At 40.6% G+C, this 27,279-nt stretch overlaps 1 protein-coding gene across 6 annotated transcripts in view; it reads left to right on the top strand.

Moving 5' to 3' along the window:
• The window catches only part of Osmr (oncostatin M receptor), a 65,808-nt gene that overhangs the window by 30,846 nt on the left and 7,683 nt on the right, over window positions 1-27,279 (top strand). For 5 of the 6 annotated variants that reach the window (XM_027401341.2, XM_027401344.2, XM_027401345.2 and 2 more), the window contains 11 exons: window positions 756-1,034; window positions 2,267-2,402; window positions 3,075-3,226; window positions 6,459-6,601; window positions 7,232-7,385; window positions 18,703-18,779; window positions 19,556-19,778; window positions 22,174-22,353; window positions 23,449-23,553; window positions 24,783-24,956; window positions 25,871-26,038. In XM_027401341.2, the coding sequence (XP_027257142.1) occupies window positions 756-1,034; window positions 2,267-2,402; window positions 3,075-3,226; window positions 6,459-6,601; window positions 7,232-7,385; window positions 18,703-18,779; window positions 19,556-19,778; window positions 22,174-22,353; window positions 23,449-23,553; window positions 24,783-24,956; window positions 25,871-26,038 (1,791 nt within the window). Of the gene's footprint in view, window positions 1-755; window positions 1,035-2,266; window positions 2,403-3,074; window positions 3,227-6,458; window positions 6,602-7,231; window positions 7,386-8,233; window positions 8,470-18,702; window positions 18,780-19,555; window positions 19,779-22,173; window positions 22,354-23,448; window positions 23,554-24,782; window positions 24,957-25,870; window positions 26,039-27,279 lie in introns of those variants that run through there. The other variant, XM_027401346.2, reaches the window with a different exon arrangement.

The raw sequence follows: 27,279 nt of genomic DNA, 5'->3' as shown, positions 1-27,279 counted from the left end.
CTAGTGGCCTAATAGACTACTGAAGATAAAGGTGAGGTAGTGAAGCCTGAGTCGAAATTAGGGGGAAGCTTCTTCTAAAAGGCCACCTAGAGGGAGATATGGTGGCAGCAGGAAGTTCCTTCAAAGAGGGAGAATCCTCAGGATTTTGATATGTCATAGGTCACAGCAAAGAAAAGACTGGAGCAGAAGGAGATGGAAACTGAGTGAGCAGCATCTCTGGGAAGGGGGAGAGGGTATGACTCAGTATGATGGAGAGCGACATGGCTTTGGGGCTGGGCAAGTCTTAGCTGTGTTTAAGCCGTTCAAGGGAGAGATTGTTTGTTCAAGGGTACAGTCCATGATGGCATGGACGGTCAGGTTGGTAGAAGCTTGAAGCAGCTGATTGCATCTCATTCACAATCAGGAGACAGAAATGCTAGTGCTCAGCACCCATTCTCCATTTCATACAGTCCAGGACCCCATTCAGGGACTTGTACCACCCACAGTGAGAAGGACTTCTCATCTTGATTAACCTAATAGCAACTTTCCAGTAACTGGAAGTGATGATAATGATGCTGTTTTAGATGGAACACTATGACAAAAGGTGATACAGTGGAAAGGATTGGTTTGGACCCACAAAAAGGTCCAGGAATCATGTGGAAGTTTAGGCTGCTATTGTCCCAAGAAAGTAGAATGAAACTATATTAACTACAGGGAGTGGGAGGGAATTTGTCTTAAAATCTGAGTAAGACTAACCAAGATTTTTTATCTTGCAGTACAAGTTTCAGTTGCACCTAATACATTATTAATATTTCCTGATAATAAGCTGTTGGAAGAAGGCTCCAATGTCACCATCTGTTTGCTGTATGGACAGTATCTATATAATGTATCCTGTATGTTGCAAAAAGAACCAATCCATGGAGAACAACTTGATTCACACGTGTCATTAATAAAGTTGAATAATGTTGTTTTCCATAGTGTCTCAGGAACAAACATCCATTGTAAAGCCATGAATGCCACTAAAATGATATTTGGTACTGTCCTGTTTGTCTCAAGTAAGTTCTCAACTTTCCTAATGCTGTGATACTTTAATACAGTTCTTTATGTTGTGGTGACACCCCACCACCAAAAAAATTATTTCTTTCCTACTTCATAACTCTAATTTTGCTTCTGTTATGAATTGTAATGTAAACATCTGACATGCAGATTACCTGATATGCCACCCCTGTGGGTGTCACAATCCACAGGTTGAGAACCACTGTATTAGAATGCTGTCTCCTTCCTTCCTATTTCCTATGAAGCACCTTGATCTATGAAGCACAGAAATATGTTCACATGTGGTTTTAGTTTTCTTCGATTTTGCAAGTCTTCCAAAAGAGGTTTTGAAAATCGTACCCAGAGCAATATTCCCATGATTTCCTATTGTTTCCTGTTTTAGTGCTAACAGTTTTATTCCTAGAACCAACAGTATTAAAGGAGAGGGGTTTCAGGACATGGTGCACAGAGATTCAAAGACCTATGTTGACCCTGTCTCTTGGCTAAGTCTGTCCTCTTGGTCATTTCCATGAATGGGCATTGTAATGGCTTAGAGAATCTATGAATATGGGTGGCTTCTAGCCCCAGTGTATCAGTTCAACCACAGTGGCCAATATTGTTCTTAACTTGATGGGAAATTAATTCCTTGGCCTGTTTAGCCAGAGTGGGAGCAGGCTGACTTTTTTGTAGGCTGAAATATGCCTATGCTATGGCCTTCTGTGTCTGCTCTCAAGTTTCCAGCATCCTAAACTATAGGAAAATATCTTAAACATCTCTCTCTATTGGAAAAGGAGGCAATTCCAGACCTGGATGCTTCCATAATCTGGATCACTTACTGCAGGCTCTGGGAACAGAAGCAGTTCCACATTTGTGATGAGCTTTGCCCTTCCTTGTACTCTCTGCTCCCCATGGCAGAACTGAACTAGTTCACAGTCAGGCTGACATCCCTAGGCTTTTTAATGTAAGCCACAGAATCAAAATGGAATACCAACCCTCTTTCAGGTAGACACAGTTGACAACCCCCTGCCCAATATTGACTAAGCATCCTCAAGATATCCCACACTGGGGAAGAGACTAGAATGGGAAAACACCTGAAATATACCTCTCTGAGCCACTGATCTGCCAATTTCCACCTCCTGATCTCTTTGTTTGAGGGACGGTGACTTAAGAACCCAAGCAGAACTTTCCTTTTGACTTGTCATTCAATGAAAGGGGTTAATTAGATCTTTCATCTTTTCCTTTGTATGGACAGAAGTGCTTGAGGAGCCCAAGAATTTTTCCTGTGAAACCCAAGACTTTAAGACTTTGAAATGTTCGTGGGAACCCGGGGTAGATACTGCTTTGGTATGGTCTCAACAAGATTCTCAAAGCTACACTTTATATGAATCGTGAGTCTACTCTGGTTGCATCACCTACAGGGTCTTCCTTGTTTAATTGTCACAGGACAAGCAATTCTCCCTTAGAGAAGCACCCACCCTTAGAGAAGACACACATACTCTTAAATGTGTCTCCTTTCTTCCGGATGAGCTTCTGTCTCCTACCCTTTTTAGTTAAGCTTATATTAAAGTGTCTTTAGAAAATTCCAAGTCTATTTCACATATAAAAAAAAAACCAAACAGATGGAGCACAAGGAGAGCTATATTGCAGAAAATGTGTACAAAACTTTCAGAACTGCCTGCTGGAATCACAAGGAAGTCTTTTAGTGTCTACAAGGGGTATAGGACCTTCTACCTGATGTGCTCTGGAAAAACATGTACAATAAAAATAAGAACAATTGATTGTGTATCTTTGTATTAAGATAGTATTATCTGTTGATATGACTTTCCCTATTTTTTCTAAAATTTTAAGAATATTCAACTAGTTAATTGATGGATATACCACCTACAAGAAAATTTCATCCCATATAGAAAATGCATGGAAATGTTCTTATTATTGGGGACAGAACAATGGTGACAGAATAATGAATTCACAGCTTAAAAGTTCCAAGGGATCAGGATAAATCTGCTTTGGTGGAAGTGTTTAAACTGTCTTTGCTATCTTGTTTTGTTCCATTTTTTAAGGTTCTCTGGAAGACGTGAGCTTTGTGACCACAGAAATTCACATAACTGGCAAATCACTGATGATTCACAGGAAACATATAACTTTACACTCACAACTGAAAACAACCTGAGGAAAAGAAGTGTCAACCTCATTTTTAACCTGACCCATAGAGGTGAGACAGTGATGCCACGGCCCATGATGGATATTAGCATACCATTTTATGCAGTGAGACCCAGTGAATGCACTGTAGATGTTGGCCTAGTTCACAACCCTAGTGAAGCTAATCTTAGTACTTCTATATGCTCACACTTATCCTCTTGGATGTGTGCATTCCCAAGCACTCGTTTTGATCATATCTCAAGTATCAATGAGTTCTCTAACAAACTTTAATACTAGCATTCTGATGTGTACTTATTGTATAGTCTATTTCAGAACCTTTCTTTCTACTCTCCTTCAACAAAAATTGCCTCTTGCTTTAAATTGTGGGTAGAAATGTGGATTTGTGTTCTCATTTCCTATTTGCTCTAAGGATCTGTGAGGTTTGGGTCTTATTGTAGATGAAGCCATCTATAGCTATCTAGTAGTTGCTTCTTATGTAATATTAAGTTGCCAAGATATGCTTGTACTGGGAACATTGCTGTACTTACTCTCTTTGCTGTGCTACTATGTAACACTTCATGGAAATGTGCACTATTTTATTCACTCATCTCTTTCAATGGCTTGCAAGTTGTATCACGTTTTGCTTGGGGTACTGTTTTCATTAATATTAGAATTTTACATGTGTCTGTACACATGGATTTCTTTTTTGGTATGTATCTAAGAATGAATTGGCAGAGACATAGTCTTCCTGAGTGCTTACTTCTCAAACCATGTTCCAAAGTTGTTTTTCTGGTTACACTCTCATTCTATGGATTTACTTATTCTCCCTAAGGTTGTCAGGTAACTTATTTTTGACAATTGAACTGGGCATAAAATGGTATTTCTTGATGGTTACAAATTTAAATATCTCTTCTTATACTGGAAATATATACATTTTTCTTTTATGATATGTTTGATTCTGTTATTAATTCATTCCTTTATGGGTTGTTATGTTTTTTATTGGTGAGTGTTTTTCATATATTCTTAATGTAGACCCTTTGTTATTGGTTCCTATGTTGCGAATATCTTCACTCAGTTTGCAGTTCTTAATCTCACACATGCCTATTGACAAAAAAAATCTCAATTTTAACATAGAAAAGTGTACCAAAATCCTGTAAAGAAATCCTTTCCCATTTCAAGGTCAAAGCCAGAAATACAGTCATTCATAATTTTTTACTGAGTGTTAAAGTGTTTTTAAATATAACTCTTTTATTTTTGTATACCAAATAAAGTTGGGATGTAGCAATGAGGTATTTTGATTTTAGAAGAACCACTTGTTCACTTCTATTCATTTAGTAGCTTTTATTTCCCTACTGATTTAACAGGCCAACTCTTCCTGTTATGAGAATGTATTGGAGTCATAGACTCTGGACAGTTTCTATCTTTCCACACTAATAGTCCCCTCTAATTTTGTGGACTTCAATTGTAGTGGGTGTGAATGATGCTAAGTCTCTCGATGCCCTTTGCCAGGTGGGTTCCTGTCATTGTAGTTGTTATACTCTCTCTTGTGCATAAACCCTGGGACTTACTTGTCAAATTACAGTTAATTTTGATTTGCATTGAATCTATAATTGTAACCTGGATAAATCAGTGTCTCTGTGATTTATCTAAGCCTTCCAATGCATGATTTTTATATTTATGTAGGCCTTTGTTCATAATACTTTAAATTTTGCACATTTTAAAATCTATAATCACTACAGCAATTTCTCTGTAGACCAGACTGGCCTCGAACTCACAGAGATCTGCCTGCCTCTTCCTCCTGAGTGTTGGGATTAAGGCATGAGCCATCACCACCTGGGTGACTCCAACAATTTCTAAAACTGGCTTATGTTTTATTTTCTGATGTTTCTCTCCTCTCATCTTACAATATTATATTTGCATTTATATTATCCCTTTAAAAAACATTGTTGGGTCTTTGTAGCTTATGAATATCTATATGTTAATGCTCACCATTAGTTCTCATACAAATGTTTGTCTACACATGTTTGTTATTTGAAGCTATCTCTGTAGGGTGTTCTTTAGAAATGGCTGATGGAACAGTAGTCCCATGAATCCTTGAATGTCAAAGTGGGAATCTTATCTTTGTATTTAAAAGTCAGATTGACTGGGTATAAAATTTAACACTGTCTCCCTTGAGTTTAATGAGCTCTATTCCTGCACTCTCTAGTGACATAGAGAAGACTGATGAACATCCAAAGATGCTTGCTGGCCATGCGGTTTTTCCCATTATTAAACACTAGATCTTTTGACCTAGCTGCCATAGGATTTTTTTCTTTAAATTCCAGCAATTGTACTGGAGTTTGCCTATTTTAAGCTGATCCTTTTAGTGACATGGTATGTTCTTTCAGCCAGCATGTAGTTCTGAATGTTTTTAAGAAAGATCTTTGAGTTGCGGTTTTCCATATTAGCTCAAGAATCTGCCATATTGCCATTAGGGAAGATGAAAGGCTGAACCATACTCTTGTTATCCCCCTTCCGAGTTGTTCTTCAGAAAGTCCAACTATCCATACATTACATCTTCATGTGCCACTTTATCTTCAATTCCTCTTACTTTTGAAGTCTTTCTCCCTCCTAGTTGCCTAAGAAGCCACCTGTCATGCACATTTGCCCCTCCTTGGTCATACCCCAGGATCCCTCTTTTCACTTAACCCTTCCCTGCATTGTTCCCCTTTCTTCCCCATTATTAGTTTCAGTTTCTCTGCTGAGAACTGTTTTCCTTCTATGCATTTCATCTGTTTTACTTTGGCTCATGAACCTATTTCAAACATTTGTGTAGCAATTCTATCATATTGGTCATTGGGGGCATCTGTTGATGATCTTTTCCTTTGGTGACATTATTCTGGGATGTTATTATTATTGGATTGTTTAGGGCTATTTCCTTGACACTGTTAATATTATTTTAGTTAGACTCAGGTTACATTATAATGTTCTTCCATTGACTGTCTTCTTTAAGTTTTGGCTCTTCCTCCATAAACCAATTGATCATATTTAATTTTAAGAGTCTGTGTGGAATTACTTTTTGTATTTTACTTCAGTGTCTAATCCAACATTAAATATATAAGGCAATTGGTGAGTGAGTAAGATTGCATACTGGTCACACTACATGTTGTCAGCAAGTCCAGTGTTGTTTGTGTTTTCTTAAACATAAACCAAAAGCACTGGCGAACAAACAAGTGACAGAATAAATTGCTTATTTACTGAGTGTTACTGAGTTCTGTTTGGATCTGCTTGATTCTCTCCTTTGTTCCTTTTCCTCTTATTGACAGTTCATCAAAAGGCTCCCCATGATGTCACCCTGGAAAATATAGATGCTAGAAAAGCCAACATGACCTGGAAGGTGCTCTCCCGTGGAAACAACTACATACTTTTGTGTCAGATTGAACTCCAACATGAAAGGGAAGTGATACATGTAAGAACATTTCTTTGTTTCCTACTTTAAAAAAATCTTGATGTACCTAAACAGAGAGATGGCCAAATAAGCTTTTTTTTCTCCTAATTTAATTTTGGGTGTCACACAACTATAATCCTAGCAGGCAGGAGGCTAATTTGGGAGATCACGAGTTTGAAGCTGGCTTTGGCTACATAATGAGACTCCATCTGTAAAAACAATCAAAATACAAATAAAAAATGTCTTATTTCAGGACAAACATGCTGGGGCACACCTGTAACCTCAGCATTTGAGAGGCAGAGGCAGGAGGATTACTATAAGTTGGAGGCCAGCCTAATGTACATAGTGAGTTCCAAGATAGCCAGGGCTACCTTACAAGAACTTACCCAAAGCCAAAAAGAACAATCTAAAAGTAAGAAAACTCACTCTATTAGGCCTTTATTTCAACATTTGTTCACAGTATGGGTGATCATTTGAAAGGGATCCTGACATTCATCTAAACATTTAGCACTGAAAGGAAAACCTTAAGGAAAAAAAAAATCCCTCTTAAGAAGACCCAGACTTCTAAATCAAAGATGACCGTGTTCTGATTCAGCTTTGCAATACAAACACAGCTATAGTCTTTGTTTTTCCTTCACCTTCTTGACTCAGGAGCACAATGTTTCTGTCCACATGAGTGCCAGCTACCTCTTCAGTGATCTGGAGCCAGACACAAAGTACAAGGCTCGAGTGCGCTGTGCGGATGCCAACCACTTCTGGAAATGGAGTGACTGGGCTCAAAAGGAGTTCTGCACACCTGAGGCTGGTATGTGGAGCTCCCTGGCATTGAACTCACAGTCTAAGCCTCATGATACGCATGGGTCAACTTCCTTCAGAAGTCTTGTTTATGCTAAACACTGAGAGGAAAGTATTAAGGCAAAGAAAATATCATACTTTAAAATTAGATTAAATACTTAGGGAGCAAAGGCATTTGATAACAGTTTTATTTCTAGTGTGTGTTTTCTCAGGTAGTTTCTTTGCTACCCCTGGGTTCACTTTGGATTTGGGTGTGGGTCTTTGACTTAGGGTTGGGGACAAAAGAATGAATCAGCGTCTTGGAAAGCATTGGCCTTATACCACATAGCATCAGACAGTCCTTGGGAAGGCATGGTCTTTGGGACAGTCATCTTTATTAATAAGTGATTCATCCCAGTGCTAGTACACTGGGTTCTTCTCTGATTGTCTTTGGTACTTAAGGTTTCTTCAGTCCTGAGTATACATAGCTATTCTCCAAAGAACTATGTCACAGGACTTAGGTGGGTGTCGGGAGACAAAGTGGCCTGGCCCAGCTCTCAGACCTTTCCAGTTCAAGATAAGAAATCATGGCTATTGTGGATGAACAGATTAAGGTACAAGGGACTCGATAATATAGGTTAATTTTATTTGGGGAGAAGCCACTTACACGGGAAACATAACCCCAAGTTCCAGCTCCGGGGATCAAGGTCAGCTGCTCTCTCTGACCCAACAGGAACCAAGAGAGCTTGTGCCCTCTCTCTCAGCCCTTTATTCCACACACCTTCTATGTACCTCTGACCACGCCCATTCAGTGGTACGAGTATCCAGGGTCTCTCCCTACAGGCTGCCATCCTTTTTTTTTTTTTTTTTTTTTTTTAGATAAGACAACTAGTAAGAGAGAATTGAAGGGACTCGACTGTGTTTATGCTGTTAATGAACATTAGGAACACAAGCAATAGGAGCAGTTCATCTGTGATTGTGATACTTTGACTCCCTGTTACATATGCAGGAACTTGTTGTTTGAAATGGTTTTTTGGTTTTTTGGTTTTTGTTTTCTCTTTTGGATTTTTTGAGGGGCCCACCACCCAGCACCCAAAATAAATATGCACACCAAGGCTTATTGTTACTTATGAGTGGCCAGCCTTAGTTTGACCTAGTTCTAGCTTGCTTTTCTTAACATTAAATTAACCCTTTCCCTCTAGCCTTTCATCTTTCTTCTGTATATCTTACTTTCTTTCTTACCCCATGGATGGCTGGGTGGCTGGGTAGCTGGGTGGCTGGGTGGCTGGGTGGCTGGGTGGCTGGGTGGCTGGGTGGCTGGGTGGCTGACCCCTGATGTCTTCCTCTCGTTGCTCTCTTGCTCTCCTGCTCTCCTTTCCTTTCTCGTTTCTCTTATTTATACTCTCTGCCTGCTAGCCCTGCCTATTCTTACTCTTGCCTTGCTATTGGCTGTTCAGCTCTTTATTAGACCACCAGGTTTTTTAGACAGGCAAAGAATCACAGCTTTACATAGTTAAACAAATGCAACATAAACAAAAGTTGCACACCTTAAATTAATAATCTACCACAGGAACTGTTCTGATTCTCATGTTCCATGGGAGACCACTAAGGCAGAGAGGCAGAGTAAGTGATTGCCCTGGCATTCACTCCCAAATTGTTTTAAAGGGAGGTACCCAGAGTGGTCTTGGGTTAAAAGACTGGTTCAGCTTGCTTGGGTTGTGGGGTGGCTCAGTACATGTGCCTAGTATGCTCAAGGACCTGGGTTCAATCCCTCACCTATAAAAAGATAGATAGATAGATAGATAGATAGATAGATAGATAGATAGATAGATACTGATAGATAATGGATAGATGATAGATAGATAATGATAGATAGATAATGGGTAGATGATAGATAAACAGATAAAGATAGATGATAGATGGATAGATGATAGATAGATAGATAGATAGATAGATAGATAGATAGATAGATGGGAAAGAAAATGAGTCTTCCTAATATATCAATGGAGTAAGCACAGATGCAGTACAAATCAACTCTCAGTTTACATAAATTTCTGAATGAAGTGCAGAGAGAAGAGACAATGACATTTAAGCAGGTTGTTTTCTGGGCTTTTACTTCCCTTTTCAGTCTTCTAACAGTGTTTCTGGAGCTTACCCAGAGCATGAGCTAGGCTTTCAAAGTTAGATGAACCAAGACCTGGCTGCGGTGATTCCGTCTTCCAGTTTATTTGTATGGAGACCATAAAGTAGACTCTTGAAAGCAGAACATGGTGCCATGACTTGGGGACCAGGCAGCAGGTCTCCTGTGTGTCCACAGGAGATACTTGACAGGATCAGGAAGCAGAGGGAACAAAGTATTTCCAGGTTGTGACTCCAGTGAGGGGCAAGCTGGAGGAAATCCTGAAAGCCAGCAAGAGCCCTTAGGCTTCCTGTTCCCAAAGGCCTAGGTTTCTCTACCTAAGCCTTCCACATGGCAATGGGTTGCTGTCTAGAAAAAAAAGAAAAGGGGTGGGGACTGACCTAACTCCTCTTAGAATTGTTCTGACAAATGAAAATTCTTTGGTCACTTCCAGATGCTCTGGGGCCCATTTATAAATTTCAAGTTTGGTATTGTGTTCAAGGGCAGTTGATCTTTGATTTTAAAGAACCTACTATAAACTTAAATGGAAATGTTTTTCAATGTAACATGGTGTCATGTACAATGAATATAGACAGTAAAATGTAGTGACATTTTGCCTGTGAACCTGTAACAGTGCATGGGTACAGATGCGAATGAGACCTGTTTTAAGGTAGAAGAGCTGGGGTCAGAGACCCTTGGGTTGTGGAGAGCATCAGGGAGGCAAGGACTGCATCCTTCGATCAGGAACACTGCGACTGTTACTTGTTATTATCTGTTAGTTCTTTCCCAATAAACACCTAATTATCATTCATCTTGGGTCTGTGAACTCATTTTAATATCTCGCCTTCATTTGGCACATGAGTGGGTGGATTCCCATGACCCGCCCACAGGGCTGCCTTAGTAGTCTAGCTGGCCAGAATTCCATGACCCTGGGTCAACTGCGCACAGCCTCACTGCATTTTGGGGGTCCCACAAAGGGACAATCTACACTTCTGTAGTCTGTGCTGCCGGAGTCTGCTGTCACCCGAAGCCCAGCGTACATTAGCGAGCATGAGTGCCGAGGTTTAATCTGTCCACGTGTGAGGATTTGCCTGCTAGCTCAAGTGGGAAGTTATGTGTTGTGATTTGCCCGCACAAGCGTGTGGGAAGAAGCCATGGTTTTTTTTTCTGCGGCGGGTTTGCAAGACTGTGCTAGGTCTCTGTGGCACTGCCGACATTTCCGTTTGCTCCCATGGTTTCCACAGGCTGCGTCCTTTCTCGTCTATGTAACAAAATTTCATTTGTTTGGATTTGTTGAGTGTGGCTTAGAAATTACAGATTGTAACACATTAAAAAAAAAAAAAATCAGACCGGAGGCTTTTCCCTCTGGACTCACTTTGGCAGTACGGCTGCAACACCTGCTGGCCAAACATAGTTATTACAATTTGAGACCAACTGGTGAACAGTCATCCAGACATCAATTTTCCAGAACCCTACTTAAGGTAAATGACTTCATCTTTTGCAATTTAAACTAATAAATAAACAAATAAATACATAAGTTTAACTACTCCATACCAATGGCAGATAATTTTACTATACAGGAAGTAAAAAATCTTTTTGTTTCTTATATGGATGGGATTTTAGAAGCAAACTTACTATCAGCTGTAGAGACTATTAGGTTGGTCATCCATATAATATCCTTAAAGAATGAGGAACTTATAGGAATCATACAGTCTTTTTAGACTGGAAGTGAAAGCTTATTAGAAAAGTTTCATACCATTGAAAACACTTTACAGACTGGTAATGAGAGCTTAGTAAAAAGGATTCAGACCATTGAAAACAGCAATGATGATTAGACAAACAGAATGCAAAAATGGAATATAATAATGAACTCTTAACAGAAAAAAAATTGTTCCATGTCTGATTATTTGACAAACAGAACACGGAAAATGGAACAAAATAATGAACTACTAACAGAAAAAATCGGTTCCATGTCTGAGGTCAATGACAAGCTTGCAGATAGAACATTGTTTTTGGAAGGCAATCTACATGCCATCCAGATGGCCTCTAAGGATGAAAATATTAAATCACTAGAATCATATGTGAAAGAAGAGAATAAGAAACTGACTGATTTAATGAAATCCTTAGAAGTCTATACTGTCTAGGAAATTCAAACACTCTGAGAAGCAATGGTGAATAGATTACAGGCCATAGAAAACCTTAAAACTGAGACACTGAGGAGCTGAAGTACAAATGAAAGAGAATGAAAGGGATTTAACATCACCAGTACCTTTCAGAGTCAGAGATGACTTACCAAAGGTCATAACATCATTACCTGCTGTGGTCTATCCCGTTACTATTACTGAAAAGCCAACAAACAAGAAACATCCAGAGGGATTTGTGGAATGTCATTGGCAGCCAATATGTATGAAAGACTTAAAAGGAAGCAGTAGTTTCTTATGGCATGCATTCACCATATGTGAGGCAGTTAGCAGAGTCATGGGCTACAAGATACAGAATAAACCTAAATGATTGGAGCCAATCGGTCCCCAGATTCAGTGGTGTTCATTATGGAGGGAAGAGGCCAAAGCCCTTGAACATCAAGGCCAAAGAAAGGCTATAAGGTTCCCCAAGATAAAATTCTTGGTGAGGGTCTTTATGCTGATGCAGAGACTCAAGCTGCATATGATGAACACATTTTGTCCCTATGCTGTACAGCAGCTTTGAATACTTGGGACAAGATTCAAGAACCAGAGAAAAGAATTGAATCACATGCTAAGGTCATACAAGGCCCAAAAGAACCTTTTAGTGAATTTGTGCAAAGATTGACTAAAGTGGTACAAATAGGGGTAGCAGATCCAGACACTAGACAAGTACTCGTTGAATCTCTAGCTTTTGAAAATGCTAATTTAGAATGCAAAAAGGTGCGTGGGCTCTTAAAGATCAGATCAGCACCAATGAATGAATGGATCCTGCACACAGCCAATTTTGAGTCTTTCGGTTATAACACTGAGGCTTGGGTTGGAGAAGCAATCTACCCAAAGGTATGAAAAGACATTAAAATACCAAGTGGTTTTTTTTTGTTTGTTTGTTTTTTCTGAGACAGGGTTTCCCTCTGGCTTTGGAGGCTGTCCTGGAACTAGCTCTTGTAGACCAGGCTGGTCTCAAACACACAGAAATCCGTCTGCCTCTGCCTCCTGAGTGCTGGGATTAAAGGCATGCACCATCACCGCCTGGCAAAATACCAAGTGTTTTAATTGTGGTAGAATAGGGCATCTGAGAAGAAATTGTAGACAAGGCATTCCTAGAAATAATGCTTCTTCTAGGAATAACTCAAACAGAAGGCCCCAACCTTCTGGATTATGTAGAAGATTCAGCAAAGGCCAACACTGGACCAATGAATGTAGATCGACCAGAGACAAGCAAGGAAATCCTTTACCTTGAGAGGGCTCTCAAAGGCCCTGATGTTGAATGTGGTCCAGTCATTCCCAATCACTGTAGAGGACATTGCTCCCCAGAACAATTAGAAAATCCAGTGCCTATTGTAAAAAATCATACTCCTCTGGATGGTAGATTAGCTTTGGAGGATGAATCAAATATTCATAAAGGAAACAAAAACATATATTTTGGCAGACTTCTATAAATAATCCAGGACCAAAATTAAGAGTACAGATAAATGACATTATGCTTGAAGGTTTGCTTGACACAGAAGCAGACATTACCATTATAACCAAAGAATCTTGACACCCAAGTTGCCCTCTTCAGGAGGTAAACATTCAATTCTTAGGGGTTGGGACCCTATCTCAGTAAAAACAAAGCATGAGATGGGTTGAATATATAGGGCCAGAAGGAAAAAGAGGAAGGCTGAAGCAATATGTGGCTAATATAACAATGAATCTATGGGGTAGTGATCTATTACAGAGATGGAATGCCCAGATAAACATTCCTCCATTATCAGATATGAACCTTAAACAAACTCATGTTTATGGGAAAATATTGTAAGGCAATATATACAACAGACACCAACAATCCAGGCGGTACAAAAATAGAATACAAGTGTCAAACTAACGGAGGAACCAAAAACCCTACCCTTAAAGTTGCTAACTAATGAACCTGTCTGGGTGGGGCAATGGCCTATGACTTCTAGAATCTAGAGACTCTAGAAAAACTAGTTCAGGAAGAGCTAAATGTTGGACATATTGAAGAATCTACCAGCCCTTGGAATTCTCCTGTATTTGTTATTAAAAAAGAAATATTGAAAATGGAGAATGCTTACAGACCTAAGAGCCATCAATAAAGTAACTTAACCAATAGGCTCTCTACAGCCTGGAATGCCCTTGCCTTCTCTAATACCTAAAGAATGGTCTATTATAGTTATTGATCTAAAAAACTGTTTTTTCACTATACCTTTACAAGAAAAAGATAGGGAAAAATTTGTCTTCACAAAAGTGTGCTGGAGGCCTCAGAATTTCATAAAAACACCATGTGAATAGCAAAGATTTAAAGAAGGTTTTTTCCATCACTTAGCAACAAGCTAAGAAAATAGTTTTTAAAAAATGTTCTACTTGTCCTTCTATAATCAAACTCCTTTACCAGGATGTAGTAACCCTAAAGGTATACATAGAAATGAAATTTGGCAAATGGATGTGTTTCACTTTGCAGAATTTTGAAAATTAAAATATGTGCACCATATAATAGACACATTTTCAGGATTTCAATGGGCAACTGCTCTGAGTTCTGAAAAGGTTGATTCTGTTATTACATACCTATTAGAGGTAATGGCTATTATGGGTATACCTGCACAAATAAAAACTGATAATGCTCCCGCATATGTATCCAGTAAATTGAAACAGTTTTTAAAAATATTATAACATAAAACATATTACTACTAAACCACACAATCCTAAGGACAAACAGTTGTTGAGAGATCTAATTGTACTTTAAAGAAATGCTCTATAAATAGGCAGAGGGAACCAAGACCCCCCCCCAAAAAAAAAAAAACAGATTGCATAATGCTTTACTAATCTTACTGCTAATGAGAAAGGAAAAACAACTACAGAAAGACATTGGACAATACAAAAAAAACTTCTGAGTTAAATCAACCAGTGTACTTCAAGGATGCATTGACCTCAGTATGCTACATTGGGAAGGAGTTTTCGCCTTTTTTTTTTTTTTTTCGTTTTTTGAGACAGGGTTTCTCTGTGTAGCTTTGGAGCCTATCCTGGCACTTGCTCTAGAGACCAGGCTGGCCTCGAACTCACAGCGATACACCTGCCTTTGCCTCCCGAGTGCTGGGGATTAAAGGCCTGCACCACCAACGCCTGGCGTCGCCTTTTTCTCTACTGGAGAAGAAAAGCTGTGGATACCATCAAAGTTGATCAAGATATGATTTGAACAGGAGAAACCTCTTGATGAGGAGAAAGGATAGGTCATCCACCAAAGTAAATCCCAGAAGTTCTACGGAGACGTCACAAAGGTCGGGGGAGTGTTCTTTCTTTATAGGAAAACAGAAAACACCCATCTTCAAGAAGCCAAAAGACATTGGAGGTGTAGATGCCGAAAGAAGAATGGATAGCTACCCAGAAAGAATCATCAAACAAAGAAGGGTCTGACTCATGGTATCAATATCTATTCGTAGTAAAATCTCTCTACCTAAATTATATCTCCTTACTTCCCAGTACAGTCGTAGTCCCAATTCACATAAAAGTCAATGCTGACTTTTGAGTTGGATTTGGCTTTCCTTCTCTAAATTCAAGCATGTTGTTAAAATAAAATTCAGTGTTTCTGTCTCATATCAAAAAGCCAATTGGTATAAGACAGAAGAAAAAAATCTAGAGACTATTATTTGTCAAAACTCTGTTATCCCCCAAAAATTCTCAGGATGCATACCTATAAAAGTTAAACTTTCTGTGTTGATATTAATGTTTAAGTCTTCCACAGTGAACAATAAAATTTCCTAACAGCAAAAATTGAAGTCTCCAGAAAGAAGATGGAACCCACTTCTTGGATTCCCCTTGATTCAACTTGATGTCTTTGAACTAGTAAATTCCATTCTAGGACCATTGGGACTAATACTGCTCTATATGATTCTAGATGAGCTAGCTGAGATGGTGCACCTTCTTATAACACTCTGGCCAGAACTTCAGATAAGTGCTTCAGTCACACATCACCTGCCACTTAGAGATGAGCTACAAATGTTACAGCTAGTCCTCTTGAGACTTTACTGTTGCTTTCATTTTTTTTTCCTACAGGATCCCATAGAATCACCATCACCCCACTACAGCAAGAAGTAGTTCTAAGAAAACAATGCCCCCTTTCCCTACTGTTGGCTTTAAGGGTATTTTGGTTTTGTTTTTCTCTTGTTGATAAAAAAAAAGGATAATTATCACCTGCTTTAGGTTAGTTTTAAGTTGTGTAGGGTTGGGTATAGAAGGTGATGGTCAGACATGGATATCTCTTTTAGAAAAGTTTAAGAGTATGGGTGGGCAATGACAGTTTATGCTGGACAGGATGTGGAGAAAGGGGAACACTTCTCCACTGCTGGTAGGAGTGCCAACTTGTACAGCCACTCTGGAAATCAGTATGGTGACTCCTCAAGAAAATGGGAATCAGTCTACCACAAGATCTAGCAATACCACTCCTAGGCATATACCCAAAAGAAGCACATTCATACAACAAGGACATCTGTTCAACGATGTTCATAGCAGCACTATTTGTAATATCCAGAAACTGGAAGCAGCCTAGATGCCCCTCTACCAAAGAATGGATAAAGAAAATGTGATACATTTACACAATGGAGTACTACTCAGCAGAAAAAAACAATGGAATCTTGAAATTTGCAGGAAAATGGATGGAACTAGAAGAAACCATTCTGAGCGAGGTAACCCAATCACAAAAAGACAACCATGATATGTACTCACTCATATGTGGATTTTAAACATAGAGTAAATGATTACTAGTCTACAATCCACACTACAAGAGAAACTAGTAAACAAGGAGGACCCTAAAGAGACAAACATTGTGCCCTGGAGAAGGGGAAAGGGTCATGATCCCCTGAGCAAATTGAGAGCATGGGAAGAGGGGGGAGGGAGCTAGGAGAATGAGAAGGGAAGAAGAGGAAGGATGCAGAGGTCATGAGGGAGCAGAAAGGTTGAGTCAGGTGAAGAATAGAAGAAAGGGTATGTGATAGATAGGGTTTTAGTTGGGGAGGGTGGTAGGGGATGACAGGAGGGAGAAGGGAACTAGAATTGTCATGTAAATCAATCTTGTTTCTAATTCAAATAAAAAATGATAAAAAAAAGATAAACGTATTTCAGAAAAAAAGAGTATGGGTGGGAAGGTTATGGTTAGGATGGAATATAGGTAGATTAACACATCTTCTTGTGAACTAATTTTAGTAACTATTAGCTATAGATAACTTATTAGATTTTTGTATGTTAACTGTGTAGGATCCTCTTTCTGTTTCTGATGTTTTCCACACAAATATATATATATTATATATATATATATATATATATATATATAGATATAGAGAGAGAGAGAAAGTGAGTATATTGACACAATTTAGGATATTTTATCATGAAGCACTATACAGTTCTACCTCTGGTCTAGACATTTCAGTTTCTACCTCTGTTGTTGAAATATATATATTTGAAGTAATTGCCCCTGCTAAATTATTTTGGGAAGCTTTAGTCATTGAATAATTATGTTTCTAAGAACTATAGAGTATAGTTACCCATGCTTCTTATACCAAAGAGGTTAGTCAGACATAGGTATTTGATCTTCAAATACTTCAAAGATCTACAGAATACGGCATTTACGAGACACAATTGCTCCGACAGCACCAAGTCCCAAGAGTATGATGGGCACTGATGACACTCCTTCTGGAGTTCGTACCCTCCTCAGCCACTGGCCTCTTGAGCAAAGAACTGCCCCGACCTTGACCGCTGACTTTGGACATACTGTCCTAATGGGCTAGCAGGAGATAAACTTAAAGAGACTGCTGAACCCTGCCAAGTCAGGGTAGGACAGTCTTTCAATTTCCCTGCTTCTGTGTTGGTCTGTCAGATACTCTAGGCCTTAGACAAAGTTGGTTGCCCCAGTGCTGCTGTGACACCTTGGATGACTGTTCAGGTAGCCTGCTGTTTCTGTCTTCGCTTGCACCTTTTGGAAATAGCTCACTTGCACTTCCTGCCTACCCCAATAATGTTATCTTCCTTCTCAGGTCCTTGATAAGGTTGAAGATTTAACTGTCACAGTTATTGTCCTCTTTTCTTAGATAGAAATATTAGGTACAGACTTAGACTTTCTAGTTTAGGACAGCTTTGCAGTAATCTCTGTTATGCCTTTACCCTGGGACTGGACATGTAGTTCACGCCAATTGATCTATGTTGCTTCACTGGCAGTAGGTCTTTATTTTTTTAAAGATTTTATTTATTTATTATGTATACAACATTCTGCTTCCATGTATATCTGCACACCAGAAGAGAGCACCAGATCTCATAATAGATGGCTGATGCCTGTGAGCCATCATGTGGTTGTTGGGAATTGAACTCAGGACCTCTGGGAGAGCAGCCAGTGCTCTTAACCTCTGGGCTATCTCTCCAGCCCCAGCAGTAGATCTTAAATTGTGTATGTTTTTACCTTTCCTTCTCCTAGAGCATACTTAACATTTGTTATCATTGTATATAGTTTTTGTATAAAGCCTAGACCTTCTTCTTTAGATCAAAAGGGGAATTGTAGTGACATCTTGCCCGTGAACCTGTAACAGTGGCCACACCCTTTGGACATGGTTACCAGTGCAGATGTGACCCATTTTAAGGAGCTGGGGTTGGAGACCCCTTGGGTTGAGGAGAGCATGGGGAGGCAAGGACTGCATCTTAGGAGTATAAATGCCTTGACAGTTACTTGTTGTTACCTGTGTAAGTTCTTTCCCAATAAACACCTAATTATCATTCATCTTTTGTCTGTGAACTCATTATAGCACCTTGTCTTCAGTGAAAACATTTAAAGCCCACTCTCTGAGTACTTAGTGAGCAGTATGGCTGTGGCTTCATGGACAGAAGTCACAGAAATGGGAGAGTTGACCAACAAGACTTAGCCTAGACTAAGTTAATTGGCAAGATTTAGAATAGTGATGTTCAACACGTAGGGGTCATGCAGCACTAGGAGGGTTGAGAACCACACTGTCTTAGAACATGGGAAACATGGCACAAATATGACCCCAGGACTTTTCTTTGGTTAATTTCAGCTCCCTCCCAGGCTCTTGATGTATGGAGACAAGTTCGGTCAGAGAATGGAAGTTATGTTGTGACCTTATTCTGGAAGGTAAGGCGTGAGGCTTCAGGTCTGACTTGCTGCCTCTGCATAGCAGTGTACTCCCCAGCCATGAGAAACCATGGTGTCAGTCTCACAGGGCTGGCCATCAGGAAGAAGGAGCCACTCCAAACCCCTGTCCTCAGGCTACAATTTCCCTGAGCCCATCTGACAGCTGATTCTGATGGCTAGAACCTTTTCTGTATGTGCAACTCAGGCCCTCCATAACTTTTGCAAGGTTTAAGACCAGTAGCTATGTCTAGAGTCACATACCCTACTCCTAACTATCTGTAAATACAAAAGTTTCAAATCAAGCTATTAAATTATAATGGAAGACTGACATTATCCTTCGGCCTGGCCCAATACACTGCATGACAACCTGGAAGGCTGGCTTTAATGTCTCATATCAAAACATGGTGATAGGAGGTGTTTGGCACCTGGCCACAGACCCTCTTGCTTTTCTTTTCCCCCCAAGTTTGGCACAGTGTTCTGGCCTCTGCATATATATGTGTGGCTCTGCTAAGTCTATGTCTGAGTTCTGTCCACACCCTGAGGGAAAAGCTGCTGCTTGATCTGAGATCTAGGGGTACGCAGAGCAGGGTACAGTCTGTCCCAGGGAAAGCGGATCTTAAGAGTCACTGACATAGGTGTGTGTATGTATGTGAGTGGATATGTTCTTAGGTTTATGTGGATTGGGCAGCTAAGGGATGGAAAATTAAAAAGTAATTAGAGAGTAATTTTACAGTAGAGCTCATTTTGAAAGGATCACCTTTTTTTTTCTTTTTCAGCCACTATTAAAATCACAGGCCAATGGTAAAATTGTATCCTATAATATAGTTGTAGAAAACCAAGACCGACTCTCTGAGTCAGAACACTACTCTGTACCGGCACCAGCCCTTGGCACACAGCTGAGCCTTGACCCGTGTTCTTACAAGATTCACATCACAGCCAACAACAGCGTGGGTGTGTCGCCTGAGTCAGTGATGGTCCTCTCTAATGATTCCGGACATGGTGAGTCGGCATGGGTCAATTTGGCTTCCATTCTTGAGCAAAATATTGGTGATACTTTCAAGTCGTGACAGACAAATAACACCATAACTTGAGGCACCCCTGTGCTATTAGATACTTCCTTTGGAGCTGGGCATAGCCACAGGTTGCAATGTGTCGGTGCCTTCACAGTGACCCCATGCACTCTATCCTTGGATGTTTCAGCACATTAAAGAGATGATATAAAATTCATTTGGGTATATGCAATCCCATAGCAAATCCTCTCTGAGAGTCAAGACAGTGCCCTAGAGATTTGTGGATTGTGGGATATGGACCATGTGCCGGAACCACTATTTGTCCACTGTTGTCACGTATAAAGACTTTATGGAACAGCCATATGGAGCATGCTTGTATTCACAACACTCAGGAGATTGAGGCAGGAGGACCATGAGTTTGAGGTCAACCTGTGCTACATAGTGAGACTGTGTGGAGGGAGGAGAGTGGTGGGGCAAAGGAGACCATGGACATCATAAGGGTAGCTGATGTACTCTTCCAGGAGACAATGTAATTTGGCCAAGTTTGTAGAATAACAGCAGATGATAATCTGCCAATCTCTCAACCAAGTAGAGAGTGAACAAAGTGGAAGCGATCTGACACCTAAAACCAAGACTGGAATTAATGTACCTCTTGACTGGGCCACCGAAAAATCCTGGCACAGTAAATCCCCAGTCACCTGCAATGAAATGGTATACATGTGAACAAAAGGCAAATGGAGTTGACATGCTGAGGTCACGTACCTTGCAACAATGCTATCCTTCAGTTCTTGCTGTTAAATGTAACAGGCTTGTGAGGCTATGAAAGATTGTGTGGTTCCATTCCAGTTCAATTTAAGCTAAGTGAACCATATTAGAAAGCATTTTATTTTTAAAAAAGAACTGTCCTTTGTGAAACCAGTTCTATTGCTCTGGACCAGGGCCACACTTTGACCTTGAGGGCAAAGAATTTTACCCATTCCCACAGAATCACACCAAAGACTGTAGTTTAGATTCTTTGGGCATCCTGTGACATTGGACAGTTCTAATTACTAGTTAATATCAGCATGAAACTAAGATGCTGTTCATCCATCTGGGTCATGACATTATTACACAGCAGGAGCACACAGCAGGGTGTAAAGCTCTAGGCATAAGGTCTTTAAGATAGTTTCTTCAGGATGCTGGTTCCCGGTTCAAGTTTGCTCACACAGCCTCCTCACCCTCCTCTATCAAAGAAACAAGTCTGTCTCACACCAAAAGTGACATTTCCTCTTCATTTTTTCATAGATGTGAGAAATGTGTTTTCTAAGAAGAGCATTGGAAACTCAGGATGGTGGGAACAAGGCAGTTTATTTTATGACTTTACAAAACTGGGTGTGAACCCAGAATGGCCATTGTTGGAGTGTGGAAAAGTTTTTGTAACCCTAACATAAGTGTCCTCTTGGGCTGAACAATCGGGAGAATGGACTCCTATATGTCAGTGGGTCTTACGTTTCTCTCTGCCATTTACCATTGTCATTTTCCAAACAAAACCTGTGCTGGACTAATCTAAATGTTTTACATGCTGTTTATTTAAAATGTATCAGGCAGATGGCCTTTCAGGAAAGCTTGGCTCTTAGTAATCTGCTACTTTATGCTTTTCATTTGGTCGGTGGCAGGAAGAGGTGTCTTTAGCAAGCTGTCAGCAAGGTTCCAATGTTTCCTGCTCATTGTAGCTGAGCCTACGCTTGCTGGAGGCATTTTTTGAAAGTGAATCATACAGATACATTACAAATGAACCATTTAAGTAGACATTCCAAACTTAGGGTCCCAATGCTTATCCAGCTGTGTCGTTGAAGCTGCAAATATGATTTAAAGAATGGAGATAGTGAGGAATACCTGCACTCATCCTATATAGTCATTAGAGGCTCTCACCTGTGAGATAGCTAGTCAACTTCCCATTGTTTGGATGAAGTACCTGTGAGAAACAACTTTTAAGAAGATAAAGTCTGTTTAATCCATGGTTGAAGAGACTGGTATCATGGTTGATTGGTACATTGGAGGTTGTGGGGAGGATGGATATCATGGTAGGTAGCTTCTGGTGGAGCAAAAGCTGCTCACCTCAAGGCTTTCGGGAAGCAGAGAGAGGGCAGAACCAGAGTCCCAATATCTTCTTTTATAGCATGTCCAGTATTCTAACTTCCATCTTCCAGTGTCAACATCTCTCTGCTTCCAAGAAAGTTCCATAATCTGGGGATCAAAATTTTAGGTATGGGAGCCTTTAAGAGACATTTTAAAGCAAAATTATAAACAAACATTGCACGTGTTGATTTATGCCCTTCCTTGGAAATTGCAAGAGAAATACAATGAACTGAATCAGGAGTATTATTCTATTTGTTTCTGTACAGAAGAGGTCCATGAAAAAAGAATTAAAGGTACAAAGGATGGATTCCATATTTCTTGGGAGCCCACATCTGGAGATGCTTTAGGCTATGTTGTGGACTGGTGTGTACATTCCCGGGACCAACACTGTGATTTGCAATGGAAGAACCTAGGTCCCAATACCACAAGCACCAACATCACCTCAGGTGAGAACTCTCAGCCCTCCTCCTTGCATATCCTCCTTGCAGCAAGTTCAACTTAGACTTCTGTTCTAATGTAAAGATACTCTATGCTAGGCTAACCATGTTGAAATGACAAATTCAATGTGGTTGCTTGGAGGCCAGATTTCATGAGAATAGATTCAGACCTCTGGGCTTAAAATCTACTACAGCAGAATATGTAAATGTAGACCCAAGTACCTATTTTAATAATTTTCCCCTCTTAAGTAGAGGGACACAGGAACCATGTACAGAAAGCTTTTACAGATGAAAAGAACAGCACATACTTGGGACATGTTTAGGGCGTAGAGCTGATGGGGGAAAAAAATCAGCTTTCAGTTTCAATAAACTTGTAGGCATGAACTCTCACCTCTTTTATTGAATCTACAACTTGAAGATCCCTGCTCTTTTAGGGAAGTCAACGGAGCTCCAGTGAGTGGCTTAAGCAGGAGGAACAGGTGTGTACCATCTACCAGGCTGAAGGACTGATATGGGAATTGGCTAGATCCAGAAAGTGATGTAGATTCAGGGCCCAAGAGCTTTGCAGGCTGACTATAGGGCTGCAGGTGAAAGAGGAAGAAAGAAAGAAAGAAAGAAAGAAAGAAAGAAAGAAAGAAAGAAAGAAAGAAAGGAGGGAAGAAAGGAAGGAAGGAAGGAAGGAAGGAAGGAAGGAAGGAAGGAAGGAAGGAAGGAAGGGGAAGCCAGGCTTTCAAGATCCCGATTGTTAATGGAAGGACAGAAGGCAAATACTGTAAGGACATTTGATGTCAAAAACAGTGTTGGAGCAGTTGGTGAGTCCGGCCTGGTTCTGCACCAGTTCTATGCACATAGACAAGGGCAGGCTGAGGGTCCTGGTTCCAGAGTAGATGGCAGTCTCTATAGAACTTTCCAGATAGCACCATGGTCATCACAACATAGCAGATTCTGAGGTCTGTCAGAAGGAGGGAAGCAGTAGAGGAGTAAAAACAGAAAGATTTTTGAGAAATAAACTACTAGGGAAGGGCTCACTCATTGGTTGTCCATTCTTTCACCTCAGATGATGTCATTGTGTCTTGTTAAAAATCCTTGACTTCTCTTCTCTAGGTGCTTTTAAACCAGGGGTTCGGTACAACTTCAGAATTTTTGAAAAATCTATGCAACAGAAAGCTCAGTTACTAGAGAAACAAACGGGATACACCCAGGAACTGGGTAGGTAGATGGTGTTGGCTTGCCTCAAAGAGACTTGTTCTGGGCCATCCATATGCTCACAATCTTCCTAAAGGGAGATTCCCCTCCCAAGCTTAGTTCTATGGTCCCATTTATTTTAGAAATTACATTAAAATTTCAAAACTATATAAATGAAGCATCTTCATTAAAGGTGATTTATAAAATGTTACATGAAAGACGATGTAATCATTGCTAATTTTAACACCCAAAGATCAATATCCAGTTAGTGTTTTATTATACACTAATACCCATTTCTCTATGTGGATACACACTTTTAAATAAAAATAGGATATCGCTCTACAAAGTTTGTTAACTGCTTTCTTGATTAATGCCACAAAATACTAAATGACTACAGTGCAACTTCTGTGATTGGAAAGTACCTCCCTCTGCGGACACCAGAGGTCACCTATCATCGGATAATTACAGTGACTTGCACTGAGAAATTATATTCTATCTCCAAGCAGCTTGTAGCTTCAAGTCATAAACCTCTCTTTTTGTGTCCATGCTCTTGTGCCCAGTCTGAATTACTTTCATTTTAGCTAAGTATTTGTCTTTATCCATACATGTGCGTGCGTGTGTGTGCGTGTGTGTGTGTGTGTGTGTGTGTGTGTGTGTGTGTGTGTGTGTGTGTATGCGTGCTCGTGCACGCACTCGAGTGTGCGCGGGCCAGGATTCACCCTGTACATTGCCAGAGTGTCTGGTAACATGCACTGTCTTGTTCCAGGCATGGGATTCTTCAAATCCCCTCTCACATCTTTGAACACATCTTGCCTCTCCTGTCCCTTCCTCTTCATGGCTGTAGAGTTTCAGGTTCAGAAAATACTGTTGAGACTTCAAGGCCAGAATCAAGACTAAGACATACCTTTTGTTTTTACTCCCTGCCTCACCCCCACCCCTGCTGCCGTGACTTTTCCATAAGTTATTTCAGTTATTTAATCTCTCAGGATGTTTATGTCTTCATCTACAGAAGCTTTGAAGGAGGCAACTGCACATCCCCTCCCAGGTCTCCCGTGTCTGGGTACACATCATCTCCTCCCCTCCCAGCTCTCCTGTGTCTGGGTATACATTATCAGGGAGAAAGACAAGAAAGACTCCTTAACTTGACATAAGCTCTTAGTGTCCAGAGTTTCCTGTGGTCTGATTAGTTTGCATGCATGATTTGAGACCATTCCCAAATCATAACTTGTTCTTATCCTATCTTCCTTTCCTAGCTCCTCTGGAGAACCCGGAAGTGACCATTAATAACTTTACTTCCAACTCCTTCATTCTGAGCTGGCCCAGTTATGACAGCGACTTCCAGTCTGCTTTTATAGAAGGGTACCACGTGTACTTGAAATCCAAGGAGATGCAGTGCCACCCAAAAGGGAAAAGGATGACTCTTCCAGGTGATGCTTGCTTTTGTTACCTAAGCTCTTCGCACCATTCAGAAAGCAATGAAATTGATGCTGAGTCTTCCCCAGAGCTAGGAAAAAGCACAGAAATGGTGCCTTATGTGACTGGGCCAAGCTAGGGACCAGGCCAGGGACCAGGCTGATGCTATTTCCATGTTATTTTAGAATCAATAAGCAAACAAAAGGGGTGTGAGTACAGGAAGTGGAATTTTGATTCACTTCAAAAATAATGCAGGACTGGCCATCAGCCCCTTAAGAAATTCTTCCACTTGGAAAACTTGCTTGCTTTTCCCAGCCCCTACTTAAAAAAACAAAACAAAAAAAGAAAACTTTGGAAAATGCTATTTTTATTTTTATTCCCTTATCTGTGGTGCTGAGGACCAAAGCCAGGGCCTTCCGTGTATTCTGAGGAAGAAGTCTGTCTTTAAGCCACATCTCTGGCGTTGGTTTATTTTCTTCCCTGGTTTGTGCTTATTGTATTTGGCAGAGTTGTGGACCTGTAGGATTACCATTCCCTGGTTAGTGGATATTTTCTTTATTGTGGCAATCTTCGAAATCAGTGAAATTATAATTTGGTTTGAGGTTGGTTTAAAATGCTGATGGTCCTGAGATACCTGGGTCTTTCCATGCCCTGCCCTCCCCCAAGGTCTCTGCCATGAGTCATTCTCTTTTTCTTATTAAGTCAGAGTTCCATGTACCCGGGGCTGGCTTGAACTCACTATGTAACTGAAGATGGCCTTGAACTTCTGTTCTTCCTGCTGGGATCAAAGGCATGTACCATCATGCTTTTGTGTGTGGTGGTGGGAACTAAAGCCAGGGCCCATGTATGCTAGGTAAACACTCCACACACAGGCCCTCTCCCACACTGTTAATATGGTTATCCTGATAACATTGATTTTCAATCACAGATTATTGGGTGCTCTGTGAATATGAAATCAAAGACCCCGAGCAAAAGGCATTCACTGTGGAAAACCTTCGACCAGAATCCCACTATGAGTTTCTCGTCACTCCGTACACCAGTGCTGGCCAAGGCCCCAATGAAACATTCACAAAGGTCATGACTCCGGATGAGAACTGTGAGTTTCTCCAAATCAAATCTTGCCCTCAAGATCAAGTGCCTACATTTGTTCTAGATCTGTACGTTTCAATAATTTCTTCTCCCCATCTCGTCCTCTCTCTTCCATACATAAGTGTTTACCCAGAATCCTGTTCCAAATCCCAGGTAAAAGTAGCAGTAACCTGACCAATTACGATGTAGAACCTTTTTTCATCTTTATCACTGACCCTGGATGCCTGTCTCTGGGCGTCAGTCTCAGGGTGACTTGAAAATGGAAGCATATTTCAGAGTTGACATCAGAAGGGCTGGCAGCTTCTCTCTCCAGCATGGGTAGTCATGGGCTGCCTTCCTATTCAGCCTTCCTTCTACCCGTTTTTCTTGGCTGACTGGTGGCTTTCTGCTCTGCTAGGGTCTGGGGAGGATAGTCAGAGCCTGGCAATGTAAGGTAGATTGGGCAGGTACATTACCAGCTTTGTGATTGTGGATCCTGTTGGGGAGGGGTTCAGGTGAAGAGATATGTCTTTTTAAAATGCATTTGACTTGAGAGATAGAGGAAGAAAAGACATAGTAGGAACTGTATTTCCATCACCAACTCTGACAGCCACTGTCAGAAAGGTGGGGAGAGAATGCAATCCGATGGAGGGTGCTGGGGAGAATGTCTTGGGATGGTTCTCCTCAGAGAACCATCTTGACTGTCTCTTAACTTTCTTCCCGAATGCCTTTCTTTCTTTTAATCCCAATGCTTAAAGTCTTAATAAATTTACCCAAAAGGCTTCAATTCTGCTTCAACTGGTTCATCCTGAGATTCTTTCCTGATGTGAAATCAAGATCCAGTCTTGAGCGGTCCTAAAAGATGAAGGGAAGTCTTGCTGGAGGCACTTCTAGCCACTCTCTTGCTGCACTAGGATTTGGAGCATTGTATGAGTGTGTGCACTGGTGGGTGGGGGGTGGGGATTCCATTAAAGAATTCACAGAAGGGCTGGGCTGAAGAAACCATGAAGACAATGGTCTTTGAGAAAAAAAAAAAAAAAAAGGCTCAGCTGGAAATTCCCAGCTTCCTCCATGCAGCATCCATTCACTGAAATCTGAGCTGCTAGGATGGGACAGGGCAGTCACACTAGTTAGGATGGTAGACCTGCAGTGTTCTAACTGGCGTCACAGACACATACAGCTGCAGCTGCAGGTGCTAGTGGTAACTGCCTGAGGGACTAAACCATGATCTGATGTCTCTAAGTCTATGTCAGAATTCAAATCAGATTA

Source organism: Cricetulus griseus, chromosome 2 (assembly GCF_003668045.3).
Source record: "Cricetulus griseus strain 17A/GY chromosome 2, alternate assembly CriGri-PICRH-1.0, whole genome shotgun sequence".
Lineage (NCBI taxonomy): Eukaryota > Metazoa > Chordata > Mammalia > Rodentia > Cricetidae > Cricetulus > Cricetulus griseus.
Note: the sequence above shows the minus strand (reverse complement) of the source record. Positions and strands in the feature narration are given on the sequence as shown.